A 14,373-nucleotide genomic window follows, 5' to 3' on the forward strand; every position below is an offset into this window, starting at 1 on the left:
AATTTATCAATTCATGGTTGCTGTTTTATTGTTAACTGCCACTTATGTGGCGCCAAATGGGGTCCGCCGCTTGGCGCCAGCTCTATGGTGCTGGTTTTTTGGGCTAGCTCGGCTGTTGTCGGTTACCATGGCCCACGTCCTTGTCAAAAATTAGTTTTTATAAAGTTAATTTTTAGTTAAACTCTTGAGAGGAAACTGATGGACTCTGTTTTAAGATTCTGGTTGTCTGGACGGATGAGTTGGCTTGCTTTTTTTAGATCTAAATTGAGCAGTAAAGAGACATTTGAGGTGGTTTTGCTTCTTTTTTTATTCATTTGACTACGTTCAAACAATCCATTTTCAATCTTTCATTTTTTTGCGCTCGATGAGGACGATAACACAAAACGTACGAAGAAAATTTACAAAATATCTTTCATTTACACACAAATAAATGGAAGGTTCAGGGGAGAAAAGATATGTTGAAGCAGAAACAAGACTTTTGGGGCCAGATAGAATATATTTCTGTGCTCCTGCCCTGTGTCCTCTGTCGAAATTGCTGCTTCGAAACCAGTCCTTTGCCATGATGCAGCAGAGACTCTGCAATACGGTTAGAGATAAGAACCAACAAGTTTTCTACCCGTGACCATCAAGACAACCACCCATTGAACTGCGTCTTAATTGTGGAGCAATGTTTGTTCATGAATCACGGGAGTTGGTGGTGCATGTTCTTATGAGAAGACCCTCTAGCTACCCAGCTCAAAGAGTATAGCTTTTGGATTTTTAACCCCTGATCTTCGACGGCATGTGGCCCAAAGTTCATTGGGTCTTCAAATGAAAGCAAGACTTTCATTTCTAACTTTAGGCACCAAATCAAATGTTGATTGTGGAACGGATAAACCATCAAAAATTTAAATTATTTATAGCCACCAACCTCACCCTTTTCTCTTATATTGTCTGGAGATTTGATAGGATTTCTCCTTCCAAAAATTTCTTGCATGAGGTTTAGTTACCGGGAACAACCATTGAAGACCCTAAACACCTTTTCTCTATGCTGCCCAAAACACCACGACGGCCGCACCTTACCCAAAACATCAGCATTTCCCCCGAACAACAACAGCAACCACAACAAGTTGTAGCCTTCCTTCACCATCTCAGCCTGAACTACTGTACTAACCACCCTCCCAACAAAACCTAATCTGCTAGACAACAGACATTGACTCAGACCCAAGCCATCGTCAAGTTTGCAACACAACTCAGGAACTCATAATCAATAATCATTTCAGCACAATATTCACCTTATATGTGGTTAGCTCAAGCTGTCATCTTCTTCTTAAATGAATAACATGACCGTTCCGGTATTCATCCATTCAAAATCAACCTTAATTTTATCTATCAAAATAAAAAATAACACAAACCCCATATTCATCCTTTCAAAAGAGGAGGAGTAATGCAAAAACAGAAGCTCAACAAAGACTTTCATCCCTTACACTCAAATGCCAAATGTCATGGCGTGCATAGTGTCAAATGACGGTTTTATCTTCTAGATTGAAGAATATTTTGAGTTTAATCATAAGTTTATAATTTAAGGGAATTATCACATAATATTATAATTAATAAAAAAACCTAATCATCTATGAAAATTTAGGTAATAGAACTAGTTGCACAAGGAGAAAATACATCATCTCTAGTGCACCCTATCTATAATAAGTTGCATTGTTGATTGATTATTTTTTTTTAAGTCCTGTTTTTATTTGTTGATCCTTATAAGGTTCATGACAGATCTCCTTTCACAAGAAAGTCTCTACCTTATCAGGTCAAATCATAACCGTTCTAAAGCCTAAGTTAGGTAGAGGATTAACGATTTGCTCTATAACTATAGGTCAGGATTTAGAGTCATGAAAACTCAACTCATATTTAAGTGCTTGCTTGGTAATGATGGACATGCATACCTTAATCAATCCTCGCAACGTCCTTATACTATCTTTACAAAGACTATCGCTAGACAGATTTGAGATGTTTTTTTGAGACCAGGTAAAAAACCTACTCATATTCACTTTTTTGAGACCTCTTTTGCTTCCAGATGTTTGATTCACTCGGAAGGGCTAATCTATACTCCATATACATTCTCATAATCATGCATAAGCATTCATATGCAAACATATATTTAGTTTTAATTATCATCATCACATGAGTGAAATATAGGTCCTCCTTTAAAGTGAATTTATAACACAAGATCCAAAAAGAAGATAAAGAAGAATAAAGAGCGTACATGCTTGGAATCTAAACATTAGAATGAAATAGAGAGCCTTAACGGAGACATGGAAAGGCTAACAAGCCTACTTAAGTAAGCATTGAGAACAAGGTTTGTGGAAGCTCTAGTTCCTTAAACAGCAATAACCCCTATCCAATTATTATGGCTCCCAACTATTTACCCCATAAGGCTACCTCTTGTGGTAGGTTTAACTAGAGAAAAAGCTCTAAAAGAGAATCTTACAGAAAAAGCTTACAAAAAATAGGCAGAATTGGATGAAAGAATGAAGATGATTGAAGGGTTTAATCTATATAACCTAGTGAAAGCAACCAAAAGGTGTTTAGTGTTAAATGTTGCAGTTTCAAAAGACATCCAAGCGCTTGAATTTTCCAAATACACGGAAATGCAATGCCCACTAACTCACCTAAAAGCTTAATACAATAAAATGGCTTAAGTTATCCATGATGAGAAACTACTCATCCATTCTTTCCAAGATAGCCTTAGTATAAATCTTGACAATTTTAAGATTAAAAGGTGGAAAGATTTGGTCAGCATTTTTGTCAAACAATACAAGTTCATTATAGGCGTCGCTCTAGACAAATACAGCCTATAAGATATGGAAATGAGTGATAGAGAATCTATCCGGGAATATGCCCAAAGATGTTTTAGAGTAGCTACTTAAGTGGATCCTCCACCGCTAGAAAAGGAGATGGCTAACTTATTTACTAACATTTTTAAGACACTCTACTTTGAGTTCCTAATTGGGAGTGTAGCCCAACATGTTACTAACCTAGTGATTATGGCTAAAAGGATTAAACAAGCTATAAAAGTGGCAAAAATCAAAGGTTCGGCCATAAACTCTAAAGTCATGATGGCATATGAGTTGGGAAATGGCTCTCAAACTGGGAATCTTGTCTAATCGGATCTCATTGTGTCATCGGCTGCTTAAACATCATTATTAAAGATTGACATACCTTTGCAACTCAAAGATATTTACCAAGATCTTTTAAACATCAGACATATTACCCTAACTCCATCAGATCCCATAAAAACATCATTATCTTAGTGATACAATCCAAATGAGAAGTGCGGATATCATGATGGGATCCTTGACCACTTAATCAAAAATTTAAAAAATTTCAAGTATCAAGTCCGGAAACTTGTGACCTATGAACAAGTTGAGTCTATGAAGGATAATAATACCTACTACATCATCACCAAACCATCCTCAGCATAATAAGTGATTGAAAATGCTAGAAAGACTCAAATATTGTTGGAAAAGCTTATCTAAAAAGGGGGTTGCATTGTCAGTCAATTTATATATAAATATATATATATATATAGAACTTTGTTTTTCTTGTTTAGTTTTTCATGTTTGTTGCGATCACATCTCATTTTTTAATGAAATATGTATTTTCTTCATATCTTTGTTGTTCTGAAATTAAGAAAATTTTAGTATTTTATTGTTGATTATGATAAAAAATTTCCAAACTATTTTTATTGATGAGGACTATTCTTAAACCTTAGATAGGCTAACGACTAGAAAATATAACAACACCTTAGTTTATATCAGATAAACAAATAATACATTTACATTACGTAAGGTGTACTAGAGGTGATACGTCTTCCTTATATACAATCAGTCCCCTTATCCAGACTCTAAGACTAGTTAAGGTTGTTAGTGATCAAAATACTAAGTGGCAACTCCTTTTTTTTTTACTGATATGAAACAAGAATTTCTTGTTCTTTCTCCCATCACTACCAACATCTCGATCCAGGAGAACATTTGCCTCAATGCCGCACATGTGCAATAATAATAATTATTATTATTATTATTATTATTATTATTATTATACAACCACAATTCCGTTTAAAATAAAATCTTTAGGCCTCCTCTTTGAATTTAACCACTCAATACCATGAAATTAAAACAAGGTTCTTATCTTCTTATTCCTTCATTCAATTAGTTGCATACATGTTTTCCAAATATTAACCAAAATTCACTTTTATTATTATCAATTAACCTTTCACAACTCAAATAACAAAATAATTTTATACAACAACACAAGTTCTTCAATCCCCTCAATTTATTTCACATGTTCAGCCATCAACAAATTCAAAATTCATGGTTTTTAATTCAATTTGTTCTTTAATTTGTTGTCGTTCTTACAATTTTCATACAAACAATCAATAATTAATCGAAACAAAATTTTCCTTAAAAAATTTACATGAACCTTAGAATTGAAATATTAGGGTTTTCATCATCCAAACACAAAATCAACAAAAACAAATAAAATTAACCATAAAAATATTACCTTACCTTACATGAATGAACTCAATTTAGAAAGTTCCAACACAATTTGCCCCCAATTTATCATCCACTATTAAACAACTCTCTCTCTCTCTCTCTCTCTCTCTCTCTCTCTCTCTCTCTCTCTCTCTCTCTCTCTCTCTCTCTCTCTCTCTCTCTCTCTCTCTCTCTCTCTCTCTCTCTCTCTCTCTCTCTCTCTCTCTCTCTCTCTCTCTCTCTCTCTCTCTCTCAACTTCTAAACTTATTTTTGTTTCTTTTTAAATCTCAACTCTATACCTGTTTTTCTCTACTAGAAATCACTCATATCACTCCCTAGACTCATACTTTTAAAAGAAATCCCCAATATTTTTAAAATGAGAGAAATGGAGCTCCTCTTTTCCTTTAATGGCTTACGGGTGTTACAATAACTAGGAGAGGGATTTTTAACTTATTTTTAACAATGCTATTAATGAGTCTATAAGTTATTTTTCTGTATTTATATTTGACTATCGTCACTTTTGCAAGGCTTTCCTGAACTATCATTAACCAGAAGTTTTAACTCAAGATAGAACAATATATCAGGAGTCTCCTCGTACAATTTTATCTCGATCCAATAGTCAGATTGAGAGTTATGCTTGATATCGTAAAACTGGACAATAAATAATTTTATCCCAATAATTTTACCCCAAAACTAAATTTGCATATTATTTTATTTACTTAAACCTTCAAGATTTTCAAACTAAATCATCAAGGACTTTCATCACTATTCATGATATAAAAAAAAAACCCTCAGATTTCCTCCCCTTTCAATTAAAAATTATGTAATTATACGTGCGGTTTACACCAACGGTTAGCATTATTTGGATGTAAAAGCATACATTAATTTTTTTTTGGAATTCCCTTCTATTTTTCAAAATATTTTCACCCCAATTTACAAAAAATCTCCCTTTAAAATAATTATTTTACCTAGTTGAAAAGTTTATGCGATATATTACCAATTAACATTTTGCATATCAATTTTGTTACTTTATTTCATCTAAAATTTAAGTTAAATTAATAAAAGTTTTTATCCCAATTTATAACAATTTTCTTTCTTAATTATCATTTCTTTAATTGCAAATCTTCTTATTTAACCCTGATTCATCAATTTTGAGTTGGGAATTTTCACAATTACTTGGGTCTTTGATTTTCTTTCCTTAACATTCTTTTTTTACATTGAGCACACGAGCCATGAATCTAGTATACATATATTACATGTACTCTGTTTTTTCCTTGCAGATAGGCTTAAAAATCATCTACTACTATTTTTAATTAAAGAGGTATAAAATCCAAGAAAAAATGAATGAATAAATTCTCTATAATTGTTTTTTGAAACTAATAATAATAATAATTAACTAAAAAGTTGAATGTCAATTTTACTATTGTTCATATACTCAGCAAAACAAGTTAAAATAACTTTTTTAATCATTTGGTTACAAGCTTTGTGTTGTAACTCAGTGATTAACGCATGGAAGTAATTTGAGGTTATGGGTTTGATACTTGGACGCATCATATTCTTTTCCCATCTAACCAAAAAAAAAAAAGTTATTATATTATTTTAAACATTCAAGAATAAAGTGGTGTAGCTCAATTGGTTAAAGCCCGTGAAATACCTATAAGTTGGTGGATTCAAGTCTTGCTAGGTGTGCTAGTTGATTTAAAACAAACACAAACAACATCACCTATGTTTGTTTGGGAATTTTATTTAATTTTATAAATAAAACAATTAAATTGATTAAGTAGAGTTCATAATTCAAGTCACGGATTTTACGGATTGTCTAAATATTAATTAAAGAGTCAGGCTGGGATTTTATTCTTCAGTATTTGGTGTTTGTTTGGGGATTTTATTCAATTTTATCAATAAAAAAATAAATCGATTAAGTGGATTCTATAATTCAAGTCACGAGTTTTGCGGATTGACTAAATATTAATAAAAGAGTCAGGTTGGGATTTTATCCTTCAGTATTTTGTTGATAATAAATCACTTTTTATACTTTTTTATCATATAATAAAATAAAAAATTAAATGAACCAAGTGGAGTTTATAATTCGGGTTACAGGTTTTGCAAGTTAACTAAATATTAATCAAAGAGTTGGGTTGAGATTTTTTGGAACTTTTTTTATATCTTTTGGTTTTTTTTTTGTTGCCAACTCCATTATCTAGTGTAGGGTTTTTATTGAATTTTATAATTCAATATTGGGTTAATGTTTAATTAATCTTGGTATTTTCTATGATATAATAAAATAAAAAATTAATTTAATTTAGTAGAGTCATGTCATAAAGTTAACATATTGATAAAATATCAATCAAAAAATGAGATAGTGATTTTTCAAGTTCTATTATATGTGTTTAATAACCATTTCAAAAAGTTTTTAACCATTTAAATGTATTTTCTTAGGTTCAAAGAAATTTTAGTACAACCTAAACTAGTAATAACTAGATACTTGACTCCCGCTTCATTGCGGGTCAGATGTTTTTTTTTTCAAATAAAAAAATTATATGCATATAATCTTTTAACATGTTTTTGTAGTTAATAAACAATTTAAGTGAAAATGCAAATTTTATACATACAAGTAATCAAATAAATTGAGAAATATATGTGTTGATAAATGAAAAAAACCATAAACGATAACTAAAAATAAAAATAAAAATAGAAAAATTAAGAGACAGATGTAGATCAAGATATTTAATCTCGCAAACTAGAACATTTCTCCAGTTGTGTTTGTTAAATTTTTTTATTAAAATAGTTTTTTATTCTATCAAACGATAATAGAAATAGAGACACAAATTAAATTGATTGAATAAAATAAAAAAGGAAAAAACACTATGCAAGGCTGCATATATTAGAAATATTATCTGAATTTTTTTTATTTTCAAAAATAAATTTCATCTATACAAAAGATAAAAAAAAAATTATAGATGAATAAGAAAAACTCTTTAAAATTTAAATGTATAATAAAAACAAATAATTATCATTTAAAAGAAGCTCTCTAAACAAAATGAAAGAAAGAAGAGGTGTTAATTTGCATATAAAAAAATAGAGAATAGAACCATATCAAAAAAATATTAATTTTAAAAAATAATTAGAAAAAAATATATTTTTTTTAAAAGCAAAGATTAGACACTACAGGACTTGACAAGCCAACCCACCTGACCCATTTTGCCAAGACCGACGTGTTTGGGCTCTTATATTTTCTTGGTTGCACCCGCTCAAATTTTTTTTGAAAATAAAATCAGACGACGCGTCGTCTGATTTGCCTAGATAGTAGCTACTATGTTGGCCAGAAAATCATGGCTTGAATTTTTTTGTCCAAAACTCATTTTTTATCTTTTTTTTTTTTACCAAAAACACCTTAAGAATTATGATAAATTTATCCATAGCCTAAAAAAATCATCCCGCAAACAAAAATTAAATCAAGCTCATATTCATTTTTTCCTGAACTTTAAAGGTGAAAAAAAACCTAAAATAAATTCTTGTCATCAAATTAAACCATTTAACTCAAACATCGACTGTTCTATGAGTTTAAATCGTTGTCAATAATATTTTTTTCTCTTTGTCTTTATAATTTGGCGACCTCTTTCTTTTCTCTTCAAACTAGAGATAAAAAAATAACTTGAAAAAAATTGAGACACCAAATCGAATCATTTATTTTATTTTTAAAGTTAGAATATCAAAATATATATTTTCCGAAACTTTAACAACGCCACCAATATTTAACGTCTTTTTCATTCTATCAATATTTTTTTAATTCCACCATTGTTCAGAAAACAGAAGTAATTGGCATTAAATTAAGATAAAATTATCTAAAATAAAATTGTAAAAAAATAAATAGTGCCTTCCACACTGGCTAAGAGTATGAATATTATCGGCTGTATATTATTCACCCCACGCATTTAGTTTTTAAGTTAATAATAATAAAAGGTGCCTTGGATGATATTTTTATTTTAAAAACCTGAGAGAGAGCAGAAGCAAGAGTAAGCAGCTAAGATAAAATGGCAACAGGGTCTGTGAAAGCGGTGGCTCTCATCACCGGAGGCTCCAATGTTAGAGGCTCTCTTCATTTCATTCAAGAACCAAACGGTCTCTCTCTTTTTCTATCTTGCTAAGAAAAGAAAGCATGGTTCTTTTCTTGATTGTATCTGCGTGAAACATGAATGTATGTATGTATGTATACAGGGGCAACACATGTGACAGGGAGGATAGCTGGCTTATCACCAGGCCTTCATGGGTTTCATATTCATGCTCTTGGTGATACCACCAATGGCTGCAATTCCACTGGTATACTCTCTCTTTATACATGTGTCTGTTGTCGCTTCAGAGGGTAAAATGTACTGTTTCTTGCAATTCTCTTTTACGGGGTTGGCTACGGTATTCATATGCATGACTATTTGTTACTATCTTGTTGAATTTGAACTGGGATTTTAAAATTAGAGCAGCAGGTGCTGATTTTAGGCGCGTGATACTTATCTTCTGTCGACTGCAAGATTATGTTCTTGTTGTTACTGTTGGCACTTCTTTTCAAATTTGATTTTGAAATTGAAGTCTGTGCAACTTTGTTGTGCTTTTTAGGCTCACGATGTTCTTATCTTTTGTGCATGTGGCTTTTGCTTTGGATTGCAGCAGTTTTCATTCATGATTATAAATTTACTAATGATCTTACTTAATGTTAGGACCTCATTTCAATCCATTAAAGAAGGACCATGGAGCTCCATGTGATAACGAACGTCATGCTGGAGATTTGGGGAACATCATTGCAGGCTCAGATGGTATGCGCTGTTTCTTTTTTCCTATATGAATTTGGTAAGTTGGAGAACCAGGGACTGGTTTAGCTTAATTTTTTCATGTTGCAGGTGTTGCAGAAGTTTCAATCAAAGACTTTCAGGTATTTACGGATACCTATAGTGATTGGACGAATGGTAGTCTCTTTTGATTTGGAATGGTTTTGTGCTCTTGATTACTCTGTTCCTCTGGAGTAACTTGAAATTTTGCTGATAATTCAATGCTAGTTTTGGTTTTGGCTCATGTTACATGATCTTGTGATCTTGACAATTTTAGAATTATCAAATGCCATGAGAATCTCAGTCTAATGGTTTTGTGCAGGGTTGCACAGCTGCCCTTGATTTCTTCATATCTTTGGTTTCATAAAAGTTTTTTACTCAGTGAATCTAGCTTCAATTATTGAACTTCTCTCTCTTGGTTTCAACTTCTAGATACCACTGAGTGGAATGCATTCCATATTGGGGAGGGCTGTTGTTGTGCATGCTGATCCTGATGATCTTGGAAAAGGTAAAGGCTTCTAGATTTGGCTGCAAAATATTTGCATGTTACTTCAGATACTATCACTAGCTTCGCAGAAAACCAGATATGTGTTGGAAAAACAGTGGCTATTTTATTTCTTATGAAGTAGGTATGAAATTTTTATTTTTGTTATGCTCATAGAGATTATTTATGGGGTGACCTGATTGTTTATAAGCATCACCCTCGTACTTGTAATCAGTTTGCCAAAAATTTTATGTTACGTGAGCTCCTGCATTCTAGCAATCATTCTGTAAGTTTCAGGTTGCTCCTTGTAAAACTCTTATGTGCTTAACTTTAGTCCGCAACTTGAATGCCCTTAAGTTATTAAGCTGATATGGACTTGTTCATATCCCCTGATTCAAACTTGCTTTCACTTTTATATTTTATCTCGTGCATCAACTCTGCCTGAGTTTATTGGATTAGGAAGCCTATTGATTTCCTGATGCTGCTCGTTGCTGTCTTAAACTTTTTGAATTCACATGCATGTGTTTTGGAGGATGAGCAAGGGTGGGCACCGAATGAATATTCTATGAAGTTCGGTTTAACATGTACATAATTATCAACAGTCAGTGCCCTCAACTGTCTTTCCACATTTGAAACATATGCATCATGGTCCAAGTGCTATTTGCATTAAGCTAAATTTATCTCAAATTCTTATACAAGAATGATCGACTTGACCTGACCTTTCCGACCGAAGCTAGTTTGAAATTGAGGCTTGGTTGTTGTTGTTGTTCCTTGGCCTGATCTTTCCCCATCAGAATTCTTGCATGGGGCAGAATGAAACTAATATCTGTGATTGTATGGGGAGAAGTTGTTTTATAAGGAATTTAGAATGTAGAAAAAAAGGTGAGGAAGTGTGATATGTAAAAGATCTATCCACTACTGCTCCCACATAACCAGGGCTCGGGGAGAAATTTTTGTACATACTCTAGAGTCTAGATTTTCTGCAAGAAAATTTTGAAATTCACAGTTAAACAAGTGTGGATGATTGTTCCCAATACAGACATTTCATCTAGTCAAATGGTGGAAGAAGATTTTTATTCACATGTTCTACATGTGATAAGAGGATGGAGAAGCTTATAGTTACTGGGACATTTCTGAACACCTAGAGATTCGTGGTATATGATTTTTTGGTGTTTAACATCAACTAATTTGGCTTTTCTTAGTAGAAGAGTTACTAAATTTTTGGAGTTTACAACACAGGAAATCTGTTACCTCTTTGTTGAATGGGACTATTTGGAGAGTATTGAACAACAAAACTCTTGAAGAGGTTGGGATGCATTGCTGTAAACTGGAATCACATTTCTGATCAGTGTTTGTTCACTGAAAGTCTATATCTCCAACATTTCTTTTGATCATTTACTTATTTGGGAATCAAACAATTTTCATATAGATGCCTGTTTTATTATCTGTCTGGGAATAGAAAAACTTCATGTAGATGCTTGTTTCATTATCTGTATTGAAGCAATTTTTTTTTCAAATTCCAAAATAATGGGCAGGTGGACATGATCTTAGCAAGACAACTGGGAATGCAGGTGCAAGGGTTGGATGTGGTAATATTCCCTACTCTTCTGAATTTTTTTATGCTCTCGAGCAAGAACTTTTAGTCATGAGATGGAATGGAGTGGGTGTCACATACTATTTATTTTTCAATTAAAAACCTTTTGCTTATATACAGAAGCCTGACATTTGTTACATTATTTTGGCAGGCATCATTGGGCTCAAATCATCTGTTTAGGTTTGATACTTAGTTGATGGATTTCTTCATGCAAGATGTTCTTTCGGTAAAGACAGAAACAACTAAAAAAAGGATGTCTTTGTAAGTTTTGCAGGGTGATCCAATATACTTGTTCGAAACTGTAATCTCCTAATAACAAAGTCTATGTAATATCTTCGAATATTCAATTTGTCAATATATCATAATGGCTTGGAAAGCTTTCCCTGGACACAATATGATCTCCGAGGAGCTTTTTTCTGTGTTTCTTTTTTTGTTGTGGTATATGATGCCAGCATGGGGATCCATGCCTCTCAGGGAGGAAAGCAACGACGGCTTTGTGGTTAACTATGCTTTCAATTTCTCGCTCTCCCTTTTGCAGAAGCAAAATTTCAAGTAAGCCTAGCATCCACCCTCTCAGCCTCTTGTTTCTTTATGATGAGTTGTCACGTAGAGTGTTTAAACCTGGCTGGTGTTCAGTTCAAGTTCCGGTCACGGTTTTGTGTTTTAATTGAATCTATTTTAATTTTTTTTTAAATCAAAATAATATCGTTTTAATTTAAAAAATAATAATTAATAGATTGCAATCGGGTCTTGTCAGGTCACCTGGATTCTTAACTTTTTTTATTTTTTTTAAACCTGATCTGATTTCAGTTTCGGGTCAGTTGAATCTCGAGCTAACCTGTTTAGTTAATTCGGGTTTTAAAACTATGCTTGAAAGATGAAACCGGATTTGAGTTCGGTAGCTTGGCATTCTTTGGCTTTTTTGTGACAATGTTTGGTATCTTAGTTGTTATTTTTTAAATTTTATTTTTAATATTTTTTAAAATTTATTTTTAATATTGTCAACATGATATCTTCTTTCGTCTTTCATGATATCTTTCATTTTCTTAATTTATTATTTTGGCTATATGTCAACATTTATGCATTAGGGCTATTAATGCTTCATGTGCCTGGCTTCAGGCACCTACTATTACTACTATTTATTTTTTGTGTGATTTTTTTTTTATTTTTAGCTTTTTTTAATAAGATAAATGGTGAACTATGAGTTTCATTAATTTTAAATAATTAATGGGTTTTTTTCTCAATCCTTCTTCTATTATAATACGGTTTGTTAATTTTTTTTCCAATGTGTCTCCTGCCTTTGCCACCTCTATTCTTTTACTTACAAGATACATGCTTGATAATTATTAAATGTGTGCTTTTATAAAAATATTTTTTAATTAAAAATATATTAAAATAATATTTTTTTTCAAATTTATTTTTAAATTTTTGATAAAAAAAACCTAAAATTTAATATAATATATTTTTAAATAAAAATATAATTTGAGAAACATTTTAAAGAATGATTCGAATCTCATTACCAAATGAAGCCTATTGATAAATTTTAAAATTATCCTTTTGGACTCAAATACATGGACATTTCTAGTTTTTTTTAAAATGAGTTAACCTAAGAGTGATTCAAGCTGCATTATCAATGTCAGATTGATCTCTGGTAAAATTTCAATTCAATTCAATAAAATAATTGAATAAAAACTTATATTTATTAGCATAAAACTATTGAATAGAAAAAATCAGCTTAAGAATTCTTGTAAGAAAAAACAATTTCAAATATTAAAGAAATTATTGTCACACTTAAAAATTTTATTATTTTCCATTAAAGATCTTCATAAAACTAGAAAAAATTCTAAAATTAGTTGTTGAATATTTCTTCTATTATTAGGAATAGAACAATTTCTGAAAGTTCGCAAGTTAAAAGTTAACAAATAACAAAATCTATATTGTATTTTTTGATTTGTATCGCGATACTTTTTGGAATTCTCATTGGTCTAAAATTATAATTTAATTTAAAATAATACATCTAGAAATTTCTAGTAAAATTCCATCCTAATGCAAATATCAACTTAAGAATGCATAATTACATTAATTATATATATATATATATATATATATATATATATATATATATATATATATTCAATTAAATAGGTTATCACTACAATATTTTTTTATATAAAAAAAGTGTTGAGGGCTTAATTTTAGAGACTGGATTTATTGGATTCATAAATATGTGTAAACTTGAAGTTGTTAAGGCCATGTTTGTTTCCCGGAATTCATTTTCCGGGAAACCACTTTCCAAACTTTCCTGTGTTTGTTTGCCATTAGGAAAGTTGGTCAACGGAAAACATTTTCCGGTCAACGGAAAACACTTTCTGGTCAACGGAAACACTTTTCGGTCAACGGAAAACACTTTCCAGTCAAAGAAAAATTTGGTTTGATTTCTAGGAAAGTGTTTTCCCTTTTGGCTGTGTTTGTTTTCCGGAAAGTGGTTTCCGGGAAACCACTTTCCAAACTTTCTTGTGTTTGTTTGCTATTGGAAAAGTTGGTCAACGGAAAACACTTTCCAGTCAAAGGAAAATTTGGCTTGGTTTTCAGGAAAGTGTTTTCCTGAAAAATTTGGGCGGAAAACACTTTCCGGAAGTTGTGAAAAATTTAGAAATGTCATTATTTGCTAATTATATCAAATTTAATCCTCAAACTTTTGATTGTTATATATAATTTGTTTTGAATATTTATTTTTTAATTTCATCTCTTAAAATTTAATTTTTATATTAATTTTGGTCCTTATTTTTATAATTGCTATTTGCTTTTTTCTTATCATTTTTTTATTGAAATTTTTTATCTATCAAATTTGGTCCTCATTCTTTTGATTTTTACTTATTTTATTTGAAATAATTTATAAAATGTTAATTATTATTATTTTAATTTCTTCACCTTTCATTTTTTTTAATTTTTTAGAT

The 14,373-nt window shown here is 31.2% G+C and overlaps 1 protein-coding gene across 1 annotated transcript; it reads left to right on the plus strand.

The window, feature by feature from the left end:
* The first annotated feature begins 8,480 nt into the window (after positions 1-8,480).
* Positions 8,481-11,809, plus strand: LOC133667942 (superoxide dismutase [Cu-Zn] 2-like). Its single transcript, XM_062087657.1, has 7 exons — positions 8,481-8,640; positions 8,737-8,838; positions 9,231-9,326; positions 9,411-9,442; positions 9,771-9,846; positions 11,358-11,411; positions 11,568-11,809. Exons 1-7 carry the CDS (start codon positions 8,553-8,555, stop codon positions 11,594-11,596), a joined length of 477 nt encoding a protein of 158 aa, XP_061943641.1. The 5' UTR covers positions 8,481-8,552; the 3' UTR covers positions 11,597-11,809.
* The last annotated feature ends 2,564 nt before the right edge of the window (positions 11,810-14,373 follow it).

The sequence above is a fragment of the Populus nigra genome, chromosome 11, assembly GCF_951802175.1.
Source record: "Populus nigra chromosome 11, ddPopNigr1.1, whole genome shotgun sequence".
Taxonomy (NCBI): domain Eukaryota; kingdom Viridiplantae; phylum Streptophyta; class Magnoliopsida; order Malpighiales; family Salicaceae; genus Populus; species Populus nigra.